The sequence below is a fragment of the Miniopterus natalensis genome, chromosome 3 (assembly GCF_054644295.1).
Source record: "Miniopterus natalensis isolate mMinNat1 chromosome 3, mMinNat1.hap1, whole genome shotgun sequence".
Classification (NCBI taxonomy): domain Eukaryota; kingdom Metazoa; phylum Chordata; class Mammalia; order Chiroptera; family Miniopteridae; genus Miniopterus; species Miniopterus natalensis.
In genome coordinates, this window is record NC_142083.1 from 41602489 (window position 1) to 41621321 (window position 18833).

The window sequence follows — 18833 nt, forward strand, 5'->3', positions numbered from 1 at the left end:
GACGGGAGCAGCGGTCCTGGTGAACTGAGCGGATGAGATAACGAATGCCGTTTCCCACTAGGCACAACTGGTGGTCGTCTGGGAGGGGTTGTTGAGGTGAAGGGTTGTTTCGGAGAACTTTGGCTACGGTGTAATATTTCAATCGAATACTTAACTAGCCTCGGGCAGAAGGACCGTGTGGCACCGCCCTCTATCCTTAGAGCCCAGGTCTTCTTTTTTTTTTTTTTTTTTGAGTTCAATCACAGCGAGCCACTCCCACTGCGCTAGTTCTTTTACATTATAGCTGCGCGGAAAGCCCTTAATTCACTCCCGCAGCCGTTTCACCAGATTTTTTTCCCCTAAGTTCAAAGGTCACCTCAAGAAAGCCTCCGGTCCCACCCAACCGACCCTTCGGTCCACTTCGCCACTAGGCTGTGAGTTGCACACAGCAAGGCGTGAGCGCTCTCCAGCTCAGTGTCCCAGGCGTCCGGGGCAACACCCTTCAAAATCCAGCCTCTCCGCAAACTTGACTTGGTCACATTCCCCCGCCCAACAGGAGCCCCTGGAACGAATCCGCCACCCACCGTTCCAGCCCCAGCTTGGCCCGCCGGAAGTGACGCGCTCTCAGCACGACGTGCTTCCGGTTCCGAGCCGCCCTGCCGCCGGGGAGGGGGCTGCGGGCCCCTCTGGCACGCCAACTCTGCTGCTCTGGAGGATTCACGCGCGGTAAGGAGGTGAGCTCGGCAGGACGAGGCAGGGGCCCGGGACCCCCAAGATGCGGCAGAGTGCCCTCTGAGGTTTCTCGGGACCTGGCGGCGGGGCAGAGGGACTGGCTGCTAGGTACCCAGGAGCCCCAGCGCCGGAGGAGGAGGGTTGGGATGCTGGGCTCCGTGGCCTGCCCGGGACGCCTGCGCGGGGACCGGCCTCAGCTGTGGGGCGCTGGCCTCTCCGGTGGCACCCATGGGCCCTGCCTTCCAGTGGACGCGGGCGACCAGGGCGTGGTACCCAGAGCTTCCCGCTTCCCACCTACTCAGGGGAAGAGGAATCCGCCCTCGCTGCGACAGTCCCAGGACCTGCGGCGCCGACTGCGCGCGTGGTCGCGGCCTCTCGCACCTCCTTAGTGGCTCCGCCCCTTGGGCTGTGTTGAGGGGACGTTCTCGCCCCGGGAGCCGAGGTTTTTAACGTGGGTTGGTGCGCGGGGTGCTGCTGCCGTGAGGCGGTGCCGCTCAGCAACTGAGGGCGGTTGGGTAGGCCCGGGTCATCCCGGGACGGCACTGACGAATTTCAGTTACCAGTCTGCCGGAAAGAGTTGTAGTGACAGACGACGTCAAAACGCAGGATTTCTGTTTACAGTTTGCCAGCGCACATTGTTTGCGTTGAGATGGCACATCAACGAGATTGAAAGAAAGTAGCCCTGGGACTTAAACGGCTAGGAAAACTGGAGTTTGGGAAGAGTAACTTCATTCATTGCATCTGTGATTTAAATTTTGCAAAATAGTACGGTTTCTTAATGAATATTTTCCAATTTTAGGCAAGTATTTATATGATAGTAGACGTGCTTTTGGTTTTTACTGGTGTGGTAGCTTCTCTGGTAAGGGCTAGATTTACATTACAGACATCTATGCGGCACATTATAGAATTAAATATATAAATATCTAAATGAAGGTAAAAAATGTTTAATAATTAAAACTAACACACGGGCATATGTGATATAGTTATATAGCATATATCTTTAGTTTTTTTCCTTTTAAATGATGACTAACTGCCATGTTTGTCTTGGTAGATTGATACCCTACCTCTGATGAAACCATGACCAGGTGGGCACGAGTTACTACCACACATAACAAACGACCCTTGTCTGCAACATCATGGGAGGATATGAAGAAGGGGTCCTTTGAGGAAAAAAGTCAAAACCTACCAAAGAGTAAACAACTTGAAGCCAATAGGCTGTCCCTTAAAAATGACGCACCCCAAGCAAAACACAAAAAGAACAAAAAGAAAAAGGAGTACTTAAATGAAGATGTGAATGGATTTATGGACTACCTGAGACAAAACTCACAGATGATTCACAATGGGGAGATGATAGCAACAAACAGTCAGGAAGTAAGGGAAGAAATTGCAGTTGCTTTAAAGAAAGATAGTCGCAGGGAAGGAAGACGATTAAAAAGACAAGCAGCAAAGAAAAATGCAATGGTAAGATTATCACTTCTACCAAAATATTACTTCATATAGCTAGAAACTATTAATCATATGCTCACATATTTAGCAGTCTGATTGCTGTTCTTTATTAAATTTATAAAGCACCTTTTTGAGGGCTAGTAATAACTATATGCTAGGTACTTAATGTACTGATTAATTATCACAATAACACTACAAACACCTTCTGGCTAGAAAACACTAACATGCAGACAGGTTAAGTATCTTACTGAAAACCACTTAGCTAGTGACAGGTGTGACATTCAAACCCAGGAAAAAGTTTGATTACTTAGATTGCTGGCTGGCACTGTGTAATTATGTGTTTTTAAATAAATATGAACCTAAATGGACTATTACCTGAAGTCCAGCCCTCCCCATTTTTTTTTTTTTTAAACCTATATTCTCACATCTGACTTCAAATAGCCCTTTTTCAAACAGTCATTTTAAAAAAAGATCAGAATAAGTGGAAAGGTTAGGTACAACAGGTTAAATATGTGTGGTTCCTATTACTTGGAAAGGATGTACTTTTGTCTTTATCCATGAAAAACTGAGACACAAGAAGGAGATCTAATAATCACAATAGTTAGTAATTGAGCAGCAGAGTTAAAACTCCTTGAGACTCCCTAGTCATTGCTCCCTCCCTCCCCATTTTACACTCAGAGGAATGCTGGGGGCTGCAGGTGCCCAACCCTAGATTTTATTTTTCTTTACCCAAGGGAGAGAGAAAGCGCGGGAAAGAGAGAAACATCAGTTGCCTCCTGTACACCTGACTGGAGATTGAACCTGCAACCTTTTGGTGTATGAGACAATGCTCCAACCAAGCCACCTGGCCACAGCCAGCCCTAGATTTTAAACTGTGTCAGACATGGGAAATGAAATACTTAGTATAATCCTTTCCCTTCTCTAAATGAATTTCCCAAGTCTTCTAGCAGGATACTATATAAGAATCAGGATTTGTTATCATTTTACACCTTCATTTTTTCACTACAATTAGTAAATGTAGAGCATTGTTTGTACCAATGCAGGTTTGAAATGTTTTAGCCACCATAAATGTAGCTTCTGACACCGGCAGGATTAAAGATAATTACTTAGCCCTGGCCAGTTGGTTGAGTGTCATCCAGTGCACTAAAGGTTGCAGGTTCAATTCCCAGTCAGGGCACATACCCAGGTTGCAGGTTGGATCTCTGGTCAGGGTGTGTTCGGGAGGCAACTGATAAATGTTTCTCTCTCTTTCCCTCTCCTTTCACACCTCTCTACAAAATAAAATATTTTTTAAAAGATAATTCTTTAGAGATAATACTGATGAGACATTCCTTGTGGAAAAATTGGCGTAGAAGAAATAATTTCTGTTTGGATCAGGGTAGTTTTGTTTAGATTGTACAATTATTTTTAAATATTTTTAAGTCAAGTTAAAGATAATTTAACTTAGATAATTTTATTGACATAAACAGTATGGTAAATTGTACACTATTTGCAGAAGTTTAATGTTATGATCTTTTAAGGGAAGTTTATGTAATTGAGGGAGAAAGTCGTTTTATTTTTTTAAAAGGAATGCTTTATGTTAAAGCATATACTTTAAATAGTATGGCTTGTTGTGACCTACCTTTCACTGCTTTTTTTTGTAATTTTCTTAATACCTCATACTTAGCATCACTTCTTAATTGCTAGTAGATTAAGATATTAGAAATTTACTATTGCACTTTCTACAATCCCATCTACATTAAATTTAAGGATCATTCAAGAAACTTACATTTGAAGTTTACTTAAAAAACTAATCAGTGAGCTGTCAGGTTTTTAGAGACCACTATGACTTCACCAAAATCCCAAGACTTCTTATGTTGGTGATCCAGAATTTAGCATTAGCTTTTCCTCCACTCGTAAAATAAATGCACTTTCTTTGTTTGGACCAGCTCATTGTAAATGTACCGAAGAATAAAGGGACTACTCATTCATTGTTATTAAAGAGGGAAAAAAGAAAGTAAGGATGTGGTTGTAAAATGTTATGTTTTATTTTGCCTGTTGAATTTGCTCTTTTAAAAACCTGTGCTTATTTTGAAAAAAAAATATATATATATATAGATGAACTGTTATCCAAGAATTATATATATGTGTTTCCAGTTTAAATAAAATAGTTTAAATATCTACCATCTTTGATTATGACTGATGTTCTCATTCATTGCAGCAAAAAATACCCTCCAAATTGCTAGGTAGTGTGTAAAACGAGCAAACCACTGTTCAGTGTTATGTTGGAGCCAAATAATTCATCTTAGAATTTTTCCTTCAAAATGAATTGTATATACATTCTAAAACTGAAACATCTATTTTTTAATATGAACGGATATGTATTATAAAGATATGAAAATTGTAAGGTATACTCTTTGGTGTGAAATATATTTTATGATTTGAATAATAATGCAAATGGAATCATTTAACCCAAATTCGTTCAATTATATGAACTTTAGAAGTGCAAGTATTAATTTTGAATGACAATTTTTATGGCCACTGTCTACTCCAGAAAATTTGGTTTTTCTAGTCAGACATCCCCATTAATGAAATATATAGTCCATAGTTGCTTCATTTAAGCGAGTATCTCCTACAAAGCCACTTACAACTTTGTGTCTGATGGATTTAGGGTTGTCAAAAACACTGAAACCCTGATGAAAACGGCATTTCTTATTGTTTAGCATTGTGTGAAACACTTTCTACAGATAAAATTTGAGATTTCAGAAAAAGTGCTAGATAACCTTAAATGTTTTAAAGATATTTTTGACAACAAGAATGATAAAGCTGGTGCAGTTTTGCAGTGTGGAAACTCACATTTTGTTTTTCCAGGTATGTTTTCATTGTAGAAAACCTGGCCATGGGATTGCAGATTGCCCAGCCACCCTTGAGAATCAAGATATGGGCACTGGAATATGTTATCGGTGTGGATCTACAGAGCATGAAATAACCAAGTGCAAGGCTAAAGTAGATCCAGCTCTTGGTATGTTTTTGTTTTTTGTTTTTCTTATCAATTTTTGATTTGCTTAATCAAAAGTGGGAAAGTGGCCAGTAAGTAGCCAACTGGGTTTTTCCTTTGACAGGATTATGAGTGTGCTGCTTTTTGAAATCATATGAGATTAATTTTTAAATTATGTAAAAACATGTTTTCTTCTCAGTATTTTTAAATAATATGAATTACATGACTTGTAACGTACATGACCAACTTAACAGGAATTGTTTGATCTTTACAGGTGAATTTCCTTTTGCAGAATGTTTTGTTTGTGGGGAAATGGGGCACCTGTCCAGATCTTGCCCTGATAATCCCAAAGGAGTCTATGCTGATGGTGAGTACTATTACCCTTGTATGTCAAAAATGTGAGTCATCGTGCAGAGTTAATTTACACTGGTAATCAGTTCTTGAATAAATTTTTGTGTAAGTAGCAAAACTTTGAGAATTTCATTATTTTTATCAAGCGTTGTTCTTTGTACTGGACTTTTTGGCCAATATGACTTGACATATTAATAAATCATCAGAAATAGCTCAGGTGAATGTTTCAAACTCTGCTAGCTTCAGCAGCATTATGAAGGTCTATTACACATTCCCACTTTTAAACATAACAGAAGCAGAGGGATTGTATCCCAAACTAATACAAGGTTTTAAATATAAGATTTAAAAAATAGTGTTGTGAATTTAATCTCAGCCTAGCATGCCATTTTGTATAAAGGGCTGCTATACAATATTTTTCATATTTGTACTAATTTTTGTTTCTGAATGTTTTCCTTAGTTAATTGTCTGGCATGGGATCATGTCTTTAGCTCAGCTAATGCCTTAAGATCCTCACAATGAAGTCTATGATGTCTACTAAGACTTTATGAGAGTTTGACATCTCTTAACGCAAGTCATTTGTTAATGTGATGGCTGGTACCATCAGGTTCTAGACTCCTTTTGTGTCATGTCCTGGGTTCCATTGGAGAAGTTCAGTGTAAAAGATAGATTTTGGAGTTAATGAGACTGGTTATAGCCCAGACCACCACTTACTAGCTGTTGGACTTTAGCCATGTTATTTACCTTCTCTTATCTCAGTTTCTTCACCTATAAAAATGGAGATTAAAAAAAAAAACTATGTGTTTCATTGATTCTAAGATACATTTTTTTTCCATATTTTAATATCTCTGAACTCAGAATATATTTTACCATTGGTAGGTCCCACATACTTGGCATGTTTTCTTTCTTCTGAGAAGTATGTAAAAGAATGACACATCTAATAATCAGTGTTATCTTAGATTTAATGAACTATGGTATTTGCTTTGAAGAGTTATGAGGATTAAAATATATTATTTCACTATGGCTCTACAAACAGTATAGAGACCTGGACCTGGAAAAATGCTCAAAAGTGCCTTTCAGTTTTGAACTTACGAAACAGGTCATATAACATGACTAACAAGCAAAAATGGTTTAGGATGGTCAACCAAAATGACTAGACGTTTTTAAAAAGTACAGCAAGAGGAGTAAATACATAGAAGTGAGAGTTCAACCAGGTTTCTATTCTGTAGGGTCATTTTCCTGAGTCAGTCACTTAACATTATGAGCATGATCATGATAATGCTTGACAATTATGCAAAAGACTCATTTTAGAAACCACACGTTATAATTCACAGACCTGCAATGTTGCTTAAAGTAGGTAAATGGGCATGTTAATTAGGGTTAGTGTGCCTGGAAGATAGAAGGCCCGAAAACAAAAGTTAATTTTTATTCCTTGTGTAACTTCTCACCCCCATCTGACCTATCCAGCAGAGCAGTGGTTTCTAACTTTTTGGGAGTCATTGATTATTAGGGAATGTGATAAAAACTGTGGACATCCTCAACAAATCTATCAGCACACAGTTTTGCTCACAGGTTTAAGAGTTCACAAACCCTTGCCTATCTAACCATGGTCTAGGCTTCTGTGCAGTGGCTCTTGGACACTCTAGAGGACAATTGCCTTTCATCATCTCTCTCTTCTCTTTCCCACTTTCCCAAGTGCAACAAATGGGTAGGTGCAGTTAGTGCTCTGTGAGGTCAAAAGGAACAGAGAATGGCTCAGCTGGCATGACTGAGCGGCTGAGCATCGACCTATGAGATCCCAGGAGATCCCAGTTCAATTCCCAGTCAGGACATATGCCTGGATTATGGGTTTCACCCCCAGTGGGGGGCATGCAGGAGGCAGCTGATCAATGACTCTCTCATCATTGATGTTTTTCTCTCTCCCTCTCCCTTCCTCTCTCTGAAATCAATAAAATATATTAAAATGTGTGTGTGTGTGTATGGGTGTGTATATATTTTTTTTTTTAAAAAAAAAGGAGAATTAACTTAATAGAAATGGTGGCACCCAACTGTGTTCTTGGCTCCAGCTACCTTTATAAGTGACAAGGTTGTGAGAACCAAATACAGTATGAAAGTGCTTTGAGACATTAAAAAACCCTATGTAAGTGTGAAAGGTTTTCAATGACTTTATTCTTTTACTAGGTGGCTGCTGCAGACTTTGTGGCTCTGTAGGACATTTTAAGAAGGATTGCCCTCAAAGTCAGAATTCAGGTGAGATCTCTGGGCTTCCATTGAGTAGAGGTAAGATTAGTAGTCCTCTGTGTTTTTGCTGCATTTTGTTATTAATAACTGATTTTAAGGCAACCTGGTTTCCTGCTGCAGTGATGACTCAATCATTTCTCTGTCAGCCGTAGACATAGTAAAAACTGGGCATTAGCCGCTGTTCTCAGGTGGGGAAAAAGTGACCAGTAAGCCTCAGAGGACCCTGATCGTATAAAGCATCTTACTCATAAACATTTAAATTTGCTTACTTTAAACTATATTTGTAATAATAATAGGACTAATTCTGTTACTTAAAGTATAGATTCACTAAGAAAATAAATGTGAAGATAGCTTTCAATATTCTTGTAATTGAGTATCCTCATATGTGCTTTGCTTTTTGTGTACCTGAAGGATTTGGAGTTGGTTGCAGAAACTGTCGAAAATATTAAAATTATATTGTCTACACTGTATCTGCCCAGTTATATTTTCTTTCTAATGAAATACTACCCTTGGTCATCAAAAACTTCATAAATGTTCACTATGCCTCTGGTAGATTTGGGGGGAAGTGAAGACCATTATTACATTAGTTTATTTAGATTAGAATGATAATCCTGTGTGAAAAAAAGGAGACAGTAGGATAGACCAGTAGTGCTTCTTAGGGAAAAACACCTTTCTGCCCTGCTAGTGTGGTTCAGAGGTTGAGTATCGACCTAGGATCCAGGAGATCCCAGTTCAATTCACATGCCCGGGTTGCAGGCTCGATCTCCAGCAGGGGGTGTGCAGGAGGCCGCCAATCAATGACTCTCATCATTGGTGTTTCTATCTCTCTCGCTCCCCCTTCCTGTCCCTGAAATCAATAAATATATATTTCCAAAAAAAATTTTTTTTTAAAAAGAAAAATACATTTCCTTTTATGTCAGATTAGCACAGTACTACACAAATAAGTACTCGTTTTTACTTCCTGCCCCTAACACTTAAATTTGAAAACCTAGAGTTCTTGTTTATAATCTTGTCTAGAAGATAGTGTTTACTGCATTGTAGGCACTAAGACTAAAGTGATGAAGTGGAATTTGAATTCTCCCTCCTGGGAGGATTGTCACTTCCCAAATGACAAGACTGACAAGCAGATGTTGTATAATTTCACAGGTGGAATCTTGTGCATTTAAAAGTGATGCTTCATAAGTCTTGCTGTTTACAGACTCTTGGAATTCATTGACTCTATAATGATGAACTCTGGGAAAGAATGAAAGTGCTTTCTCATCAGTTTGTGCATTGCAAAGCAGTCACTGCATTTCCCTAATTGGGATGAGAAATTGCCTGTAGTACTCGGAAATCAAGGGTTATAATCAATTACAGAATTATTCCCTTTTCTTCAGTGATGGAGTATTCCCTCCTTGTGATTATTCATGTCAAAACTAGTTCCTTTGCTAAACCCAAACCAATCTAGGTGGATGTATTTGACTACAGTTTTTCTTACATTCTGACTTCTCTGTTCTTTTACAGATCAAATGATTACAGTTGGTCGCTGGGCAAAGGGAATGAGTGCTGACTATGAAGAAATTTTGGATGTGCCTAAATCACAGAAACCCAAAACAAAGATACCTAAAGTTGTTAATTTTTGATGATGATTGGTACTGTCATAAGTTACTGTCTCATAGTAACATTCGGAACTGGGCCTTCTTCACAGGTTGGAGCTGGGCTCCCTTGAGAGGCCTTTATTGCAGATATCAGTCTGATCTGGGTGTGGCCAAGTAGTTTCCTGAGTTCTGTCCATCAAGGAGTAGTCTACTGCTTGAAGAAAATCACTGATTAAAAGCATAAGATGCTTAAATTGGATTCTTTAAAAGAACTTGTTAAACAGAACCTATGTATAACTAAGTGGTTATATATCTAATTGTAACAGTCACCTTTTTCTTAAAAACAAAATTATGCAGCCCTGGCCAGGTGGCTCAGTTGGTGAGAGCCTCGACCCGTATGCCAAAAAGGTCTCGGGTTCGATTCCCAGCCAGACTGTGTGTAGGAGGCGGCAACTGATTGATGTTTCTCCTTAGCATTGATGTTTCTCTCACCCCTCCCCTTTCCTCTCTCTCTCAGAAATCGGTGGAAGCATATCCTAGGGTGAGGATTAAAAAAATAAATTATGCATTCATCTGAACCACCCCTAGACAAAGGGTAATTAATTGCATTTGGGAATGAATTTTTGGTTATATTGTTTTCTAGGTTCAAATTACCAATTTATTTAAAAGTTGCCACAAAATCTGTATTTTTAAAATATTTAATAAAAAGTTATTTGCTATTTTTCTGAATACCTAATTCTGGATTTAACTAGCCATTGTCCACTAATGTCCATTAACAGTCTCTGGAATCACAATCTTTTATGAATCCTAAATGAGGTTAATTTTGGTTAATTTTTGTTTCAGTTTTCACATAAAGAATTACATATTTTTGAGGTTAAAATTGAAGAGTACCTCACCTTAGCAGCTCTCTCTTTGCTCTTGATGTTCAAGAGAGAAATTTTAGGCAAAATTCAGTTTGGGGTATTTAGCCAGAATGATAGCACATAACAGACTGTATATCAAACTTAATAGCATTTTGTTCACATGTTTTAGATGAGCCAGGGTGAGGTGCAAGTATCTCCATAATAGAGTTAGAACACTAATCAGAGACCCATTAGCTTCTTTGTTTGATTTGCTGAATACATGCATACTTAATACATATATTTCACGAGGCTTAAGGCTCCCATTGTACTATATAATGCAATGACTGATGGATTGTGTATTTCATTTGGAATTTTACCTGATTGGGTACATTTGTAACTAAAGGAAACAGCTGTGATTAGTTACTGATGCTTCAAAAACAAAATATTTACCAAATAAGAAAAGAAACACTTTTCTCTGTTTTAATATTTGCACAACTCAACAGTTCTAGTCTTAATAGCTGTTGTTTTATTTTCACTGAGAGAGGAGAGCAGGACAGGATATGGCTCAGCATCCCAAAGCATAAGGAAATGGGTGCCATTTAACAGGAACTGCACAAGTCACAGCTGGAAAAAGACAGCAATGCTGCCTTAGTCAATTAGCTTGAACACACCCAGATTTATTTCACTCGTCCTAAGAGGAGCAAAGGACTCTGGAGAGTCCAGCCTGTCAGCTGCAAGTTAAGTCTAATGTTTTCATAAAGCCTTTGATGCAGAAATGTTAGTGACCATTTTGTCTTCCTTGGGTTATTTTGGTTATATTTTAATGATCTATAAGTGAAATCATTAGAAATAAAGTGCAGGTACAAATGTAACATTAAAAAAGTATATGGACATTTGTCAAAGGAATTCACCAAATTCTGACATCCTGAGAGATTGTGTATTTCTTGAAAGGAATTATAGATGTTTATTTTCTTAGCTAAAAATGCCTGAAGAGGAAAACAAACTTTTATTCATTCATTATCATTTCCCAAGAACCCACTCTGTTCCTGTTACTCTCTTAGGCACGTGGGATTGTGGCAGTGAATGAGACAGATGAGGCCGCCTGCATTCTAACGGGGCTGAAAAGCGGAGAGAAGACAGGAAAAATACATACCAGAAATATCAGAATATCAGAAAGGGATATTTTATTAGTCTCAAAAATATTTTGCTGAATCCCCTTAGACTCAGTGGTTGGCACTCTTCTTCCTTCAGTCCTTTGAAAATGTCATCTCTTCTTACAAGCTTATCTTTCACTTTTCTATGGCTGGCTCCTTAATCTCTAACCCTAATATCCCTGGTTTCAGTCTCATATTCTCACTTTCCTGTTGGACATTCCTACTTGGATGTTATACTTACACCTCAAACTTAATATGGCTTTAAACAACCTTTCCCTTCCCCCTGGGCAAAAACCCAGAAGGCTAATTTCCCTTCTTGCCTTTTTCTTGCTACAATTATATTCCAAGCCACTAGGCTTGAATCTCAACTTGCTCTTTTCTTGGCATTCCCCGCTCCCAGCCCCACGGTCAACCCTCCCTCATTTCCTTCAGGCTTGCTTTAGTCAGCATAATAGCCTACTTCCCATGACCAGCCTCATAGGAAGTAGCTCCTCCCTCATCCCAGAAACTTCTCAGTCTCTTACTCTAATTTTGTCCATAATTTCTATCCCTACCTAACACTATTTGTCCCTCCACCAGATTATAGGCTACATCAGGGCAGGAATTTTGACTTGCTTATTAGCATATCCCGGGAAGTACTCAGCACACAGAAGCATCTACTTTTGTTGAGTGACTTAAATGAATAAGTGATATAAAGGGAATTAACAGATGTTGCAAATGACTGTATCTACTTTAGATAATCAAGGGAAGGCCTAGGGGGCGGGGGTAGATTTTTCTCCTGAAATCTGAATGACAAGAAGGAACCAGTTGTGAAGAGAATGGTGCAGAGCATTTAGGGAGAGGGACTAGCCAAAGCCCCTAAAGAGAGAACTTGCCATATTTGAGGGGCAGAAAGATGTGGTCTTTTGTGACTGGCTTCCTTCACTTACCAATGTTTTTAAGGTTCATCCATAACATCCCATTGTGGAGGTATAAGGGAGGTACCCGGGGGTAAGCCTTGGGTATCTCGACGTGAGGTAATAGAGAAATGCAGTTATACTGAGGAAGGAGTGTGCCTGGGTGGTTGAAAAACAGCAGAGAGGCCAATATGACTGGAAAAGAGTGAAGGATAAGCTAGTGGGAAAGGTAGCTAGGGGGTCATCGTTTATAGCTGTATCAGTTAGTTGCTGCTGTGGAACCACCACACAATCTCAGAAGACTACAGTAACAAACCTTTACTTAGCTCGTGCCTGGGGGGTCAAATCTAGGAGGGGCTTACCTGGATCGCTCTGCTCATCTCAAGCCCGTGTGGGGCCTTGATCACATTATTATATGAAGTGTGGTTCGGGTCGGCTGATCTAAGCCAGGCTCAGACGAGGCAGCTCTCTTCCACGTCTCTTCCTTTTCCTGGGACCAGCAGGCTAGCCCTGACATGTTTTTCTCATGACAGTGGCAGAGATGTAAGGGGGCAAGTCCATTTGCAAAAACACTTTTCAAGCCTTTGGCCGCGTTATGTCTGCTAACGTTCCGTGAATGAGTCACACGGTCAAGAAGACACTCCATTCATGGAGGTGCGGATGGTGGTGAGGGAGTGAAAATTTCTGAAAAATAATCTAATATACCACGCAGAGCCTTACTGACCATTATAAAGGGATGGCTTTTATTGTGTGCTATGCAAAATCGTTGATGGGTTTTGAGAAGAAATATGACATCATCTGGCTGCTGGGTTGAGAGTGGAGTAAAGGGAGAAGCAATAACAGAAACAGAAAGGTTATAATCCAGGTGAGAGAAACTGGTGTTTTGGACCAAGGTTATAGTGGTGGAGTTGATTGGAAGGGCTCAGGTACTGATTATATTTGTAACAGCTATAAGATTTGCTGAGCAGAGGTAGAGATTTGACAAACAGCAGGATGTATCTAACTTCTTAAGTGCTCTAAACTCTAATGGAGAAGTCCTTCAACTCTTAAAAGTTATCCTGTAGAGGGGGCTGATTTAACATATGCTGGTTCATTTTATGAGTTAACGCAAATCACAGACAGTAGAATAATGACTGTCGAAGTCTAGGGAATAAAGTGCTAATGTAATGGTTATGAAAGAAGAGCTCAGTTAATATTCTCTTTCTCTGCAATAACACATTTTGCAGGTACTTTTCATGTGTATATATAGCAGTAGATACTAAATTGGTCAGCCACCTTGAATATATGTTAAATGACACTAGTAAAGTAGCTCCTATTACTAAAATTGATTGGCTCCCATTATGCTTTAATGTCTTCCTAATTTAAAGCTCTAAAACATGTAATACATCTTGTCAGATCCTCCTGACATACAGAGACCTGCTGTACATGAAACAATCCCACACTATTAATCAACTAGCCAACTTATCATTTTTGATTTTATAACATTTTATAAAATTTCAAACAGAACGCATTTCACCTCTGTAGCCTCGAAATGTTTATGATCATTTTAGCCAAATTTGTACCATTTTACAGAACACAACAGTGCATATGGGGGCCAGTTTTCTAATGCCCATGCTCCTGGAAGGGAGAAGAGCCATGGATGATCTAAAACAGTTCTAAAGCTCTCTTAATGCTAGTCCAAGCCAATGTCTCAGACCTGAGATGCACTTTGGTTTTTAACCTCTTCTTAACTGCATTTTGCTTAGGCCAATATTAAATTATTTAGTGGCCCAAAAGCTTGCCAAGTGTTAGGAATAAGGGTGCTGGGAATTAAAAGTGGGAAATCAATTACAGGTTATTGAAAGTTTGCCACTTAAAATATGCTTATCGACCCATCATCAGTAGCATTCTCTATGAACTGTATACAGGAACCTGCTGTCTCTTCAATGGATTTTGACCAGCCACCAAGATTTCCAGCAAAATAAGGCAAGATGCTAGCCGAAATCTGGTTAAAATAAGATACCTGTTTCAAAAAGAAAATACAATATTTTAATTTCTGACTGACATGGAGCTTTTTCAAGCAGAGAACTGAATCTTGTGTGCATAGGGGAGGCTGTAACCCTACTCTTCTGGGGACCTTCTGGAACGGATCTGAAAGGATGGCCTTAGGATTCCCCTTGTGTGGACATACATTACAGAATTACAATTAATTAAGAAATATGAGTAACAGATTTCTCCTATCTGTAGGAGCAAATTAACCTGCAGGTGTTTCATTAAACTTACAGTGCATGAGCTGCTGTCGATAGCGTGGATGTGGAACCCGGCACATGTGATTTCACTCCTGATGTACTGTGGAGAAGGTGGGACCGATGGCAGAATGACCGACTTCACTGCTACCATGTACGTGTTACTGAAAGATGAAAGGACGTTTTCCAAGTTCTTATGAGAAATGAAGAATAGTCGTTAGAAGATAAATTCCTATAACTAGAAATTTATTAGAAGACATTGTCTATGGCTACATTCAGGTCATAGTAATAGTAATAAGGGCCACAGGTGTTTTCTGCCTAAGAATTATGTATACTTTGCAGAATTCCACAAAGCTGGAGCCAATCTCCAACCTGGTTTTATTATGCCCTAATGGGTTTTAATTTCACTCTACTTTTTAAATGAAAAAATAATACCCATTGTTTTAAAGAATCTTCAAACAATAGGGAACCCTACAGACTAGAATACAGAAGTTTTCCTTTAGTTCACCCTAGTCACAGTGCACTCTCATCCTCGAGACGGTCACTCTTAGCATTTTGGTGTGTATCCCTCCAGACCTTTCCATAAATATGTGACATTTATGTAAGCAAATGCACATATATAGATTTTTACATAAATATAATCATTTTTGACCTAACACTAAGTCTTTGGAGGTGCCTCTAGAGTGACTTTATTCTTTTTAATGCAGGCACAGTACTCTAAAGCATGGCTCTACCATAATTTATAAGAAGGAGCTTCAGTTTATTTCTGTCTTTTGCCATAATAAATGATACTACCCTGAACATCCGTGTGCATTAATATTTATACATCTGTGGGATTATTTCTACAGGCCAGCTTTGACCTCAGAAATGATGCCAGCCAGCTCCAGGGGTAGACCTTAACTGTCCTGGCAGCTTCGACTTCTTGTCTCTTTGAGCACTTGCTCTTGGGACCCTTCTCCTGGGAACCTGGGCACTGTGCTCGGAGAAGTCCAATGCCCACGGAGAAGCCCTGGGCAGACACTGATCGGCAGCCCTAGGAGGCAGCAGCATTTTGGATGTCTAACACAATCAGGCTTTGTAAATTCTAAACCAAGCCCTGGTATTTGATTTGGCTTTCACTACATTTTTTACTGATAGTGAAATGTTTCAAAGGTTTGCTATCAGTTTCACATCTGCATGGAGAAAAAGGAAAGGGAGCTGCTTTAGGAATCTTGCATGGTGCTTTGCATACAGCTGGCACTTAATATGCGATTGTTTGGGATTTTTCTTTTTTTAATGATAACTAAAGGAACATCTAGAAAAAGTTCAGATGAACATCATTCAAGACCAGAAATGATTGCATTAACTTCCTTATTTTCATATTAACTTTTTTTGTCTACTCTGTACTATACAACATTGCTATGACCCTTGAATTTCACTCACCTATCTTTAAGGCATCTTCTTCGTGATACAAGTATGACCAAGTCTTTGGGTTTGTCCCCATTCGCTCCAGGACAAGTGATATAATAAATCTGATCGTCTTCACTCACCCAGTCTATGACTTCGCAGGACCTGTGTAAACAGAACAGCCGGAGAAGGGCTGTTGACCCCCGCTCACACAGTCCCCCTCCAAAGCCAGCGTCATGTCTCCAAGTCCATCTTTAGAGAGCTGCTTTGTCAGAAGAAATAATTCTGCATGTGATGGTGAGAATGGTGGCCGCCTGATCCTAAAGTCATTGGCCTTGACACTTCAGAGAAAAGCATTTAGCTGTTTTCCACAAAATTACTCTCTGTAGGATCAAGTAATAATATTGAAGACTAGTGAATTATATGGACAGCCCAAGAAGTACTCAGGTACAGGAATATGGTATATAAGCACTAAGACTGGAACCAAACAACTTGCCTTGGAATTTCAGGTTGCCATTTGGTAGCTATGTTATGTTAGGGCAAGTCATTTTGTTTTCTTCATCTGTAAAATATAGATACTAATACCTATAGGGTCATTGTGAGGATTAAATGAAAACATCTGGCCCAGTACCTGAATTGTAGTAGGTGCATAAGAAAGGTTCAGTTGAATTAGAATTCATTCATTCATTCCTCCATTCATTCAAGTTCAATTTGGCTAGAATGTCAGGTGACAGAAAATAGTGGGAGAAACATTTGAAAAGAATTAACACCAAAGTTTAGGCATTGTTCCTACTGAAAGCATTGTACTTATAGAGTATCTACAAACACCGATGCAAGAAAATCATGGAGTGTCTCTTCTCTTTGAGTGTTTTATTATGAGAGCATTAACCATGTTGTATCATTCTGGCATCTACACAAATGTAACACACGGCCGCAGAGGTGTTTCACTCTCAAGGTATTAAATTGTCTATTACGTGGTAGTAATCATAATGAGGTTTAGCCATTTTAAAGGTGAGCCTCTACCTCCTGAAGATTAGGAAGTGGACAGTAATGCTTACAATAGGGGCCACCTCACCGACCCTCCCCTTTCGGCAAGGTGTCCTAGGAGCCCCGAGGGTGCCCAGGAGCTGGAGCTCCTTGGAGAAGGGTGGTGTGGCCTGAGTGCGCTCAGTCCCTCTCAGTGCACTTGACAAGGTGCATAGCTCCATATTCCAGGAAAGGAGGGAGAGTGGAGGAGACTGAATTAGGGATGCAGGAGACAGGTAGTAACAGAAGTGAGAGGAGAGGCCCCTGATCAGACAGGGAGAGGGGGAAGGAATGCCTTTCACCTCAGCACTCACACAGCTCCCTCCCAACTTCTCACCAGGGAGTGCTGCTTCACAGAAAAAAAAGGAACAGCCAATGAAATATCAAGAGTGGGTAGTGAGAAGAACAATTCGATAATCATTTCCTCAAAAGCAGAGAGACTGTGCATTCAAGCCCAAGAGTGCGGAATCCAGAGCCTAACAGACCTGAGCTCCAACTTGGGTTCCATCTCTTTATTGCTGCACAATCTTGGCAACCTCTCTGGTTAAATGAAAACACTATCAAACTTGAAGACTTATTGGCAGGGTTGCAACAGATGTGGGTAAAGCATGTCAACTCAATACAGATGGTAAATAAGTGATGATAATTATTTGGTTTTGTGTCTCTTAATAGCACCTAATGCTGTTTTCTGTGCAGAGCAAGCTTTAAAAAACATACTTTCATTAATAAAACAAGAGGTCACATGTTGGGCAACGGAGATGCACCGCAGTCTGGAGGTCATCTTTTCCATGATGTCAGAGCTGATTAAGAAAATATGTTAAATTTATTCTTACACATAATGGGGGTCCCACAAGGGTCGCTTGGTAAAGTCGGACAAGAGGTGATAAGCCAACTGTGCTGGTTTTTCCACATGCTTTTCAACCCAAACAGATAAAATATCATGTTCTTCCAGAGTATGTATCTTTATCTAAAAGATAATACAAGAAAAATAAGTTACAAAAGAAAAATGGATGTTTTTACCAAAAAAACCCCAGACATATATATGTAGTCAGAGGCTGATGGCACTACATAGCTAAGGCATCCTGGCTCCCAGGTAACAATGAAGCCAAATGATGGCAATTTCACTTCAAATTCTTGGCTGTCTAGAGCTCTTGGGATGCTGTACTCCCATGTCCTCCAAACAATATATGACTTGAAGGTGGGTTATTTAATTACTGTGCAATAGTTTTTCTCATAAAAAAATAAAAAACAGCCTTTCTCTGTTTATCTCTTTATGATGTTTCCCTGCCTCTGTTCAGAAGCAAGAGAAAATATCATCAGACTGCTAGGCCACATCTCCCGCTGAGATCTTGGAGCCAAGGCTACAGCCTGGACACTTTGCCAAGATGTCAGGTATGGCCCTGGCCAGGTAGCTCAGTTGGTTAGAGCACCGTCCCGATACTCCAAGGTTGTAGGTTCAAACCCTGGTCTGGGCACATACAAGAAGCAACCCAATGAATGCATCAATAAGTGGAACAACAAGTCGATGTGTTCCTCCCTTTCTTCCCTCCCTTCCCCAAATAAATAACTCTCTCTAAAATAAATAAATAAATAGTAAATAAATAAGGTATGCCTTCAGTTGGGCTGAGGTGACTCAAGGAAGTAACTGACCACCTCTAGAGCCAGCTCAACCTCGGTGGGGGCCACGGAAGCACCATGTCTGTTCAGCACAAAGCATCCTCTCATTAGGGAATCATAGGGCTCATCCTACTGCCAGGCCAGTTCCTAAGTTTCTTTCTAATGCTTATCCTTCCTTAGATAAGAGGGGGCCTGTCTTGGGGAGCCATCTGACTTATACTGAGACTTCAGTGTGGCCCTGTTACTCTGAACTCTCCTTCTAGTGTGCTTTTGCCAATCATCAGAGGCACGTGTTCCACTAAGCATTTCTCCTGCCGATTTTACATTTCCATCTTCTTCGGGGTGCTTGGAAGTTACTGTTGAAATTTGCCATCTTAATAATTCCCA

General features: G+C 40.0%; 2 protein-coding genes across 5 annotated transcripts in view; one reads left to right on the plus strand and one right to left on the minus strand.

Moving 5' to 3' along the window:
- The first annotated feature begins 644 nt into the window (after window positions 1–644).
- ZCCHC9 (zinc finger CCHC-type containing 9) lies at window positions 645–10029 on the plus strand. 4 transcript variants are annotated; one of them, XM_016210351.2, is made up of 6 exons: window positions 645–713; window positions 1763–2172; window positions 5008–5158; window positions 5409–5501; window positions 7664–7762; window positions 9227–10029. In XM_016210351.2, the coding sequence occupies exons 2-6, from the start codon at window positions 1789–1791 to the stop codon at window positions 9343–9345; spliced, it is 846 nt and encodes a 281-aa protein (XP_016065837.1). In that variant the 5' UTR covers window positions 645–713; window positions 1763–1788; the 3' UTR covers window positions 9346–10029. The 4 variants fall into 4 exon arrangements, with proteins under 4 accessions (XP_016065837.1, XP_016065839.1, XP_087671562.1 ...); XM_016210353.2 differs by having other exon boundaries at window positions 648–713; window positions 7664–7732; XM_087815436.1 differs by having other exon boundaries at window positions 691–705.
- A 3819-nt stretch (window positions 10030–13848) lies between these two features.
- Window positions 13849–18833, minus strand: part of ACOT12 (acyl-CoA thioesterase 12) — a 33891-nt gene continuing 28906 nt past the window's right edge. Inside the window, exons 12-15 of the mRNA XM_087815080.1 lie at window positions 17663–17796; window positions 15840–15968; window positions 14455–14581; window positions 13849–14194 (exon numbers count right to left, since the gene is read on the minus strand). Of these exons, the coding sequence (XP_087671206.1) occupies window positions 14045–14194; window positions 14455–14581; window positions 15840–15968; window positions 17663–17796 (540 nt within the window). The 3' untranslated portion in view covers window positions 13849–14044. The remainder of the gene's footprint in view (window positions 14195–14454; window positions 14582–15839; window positions 15969–17662; window positions 17797–18833) is intronic.

Excerpts from the sequence above, each read along its gene's own strand:
- ZCCHC9 (XM_016210351.2), top strand. The coding sequence starts at position 1,789 with ATGACCAGGTGGGCACGAGTTACTACCACACATAACAAACGACCCTTG. Across the intron at positions 5,159-5,408 it reads TAAAGTAGATCCAGCTCTTG|GTGAATTTCCTTTTGCAGAA; the intron begins GTATGTTTTTGT and ends TGATCTTTACAG. Across the intron at positions 5,502-7,663 it reads CAAAGGAGTCTATGCTGATG|GTGGCTGCTGCAGACTTTGT; the intron begins GTGAGTACTATT and ends TTCTTTTACTAG.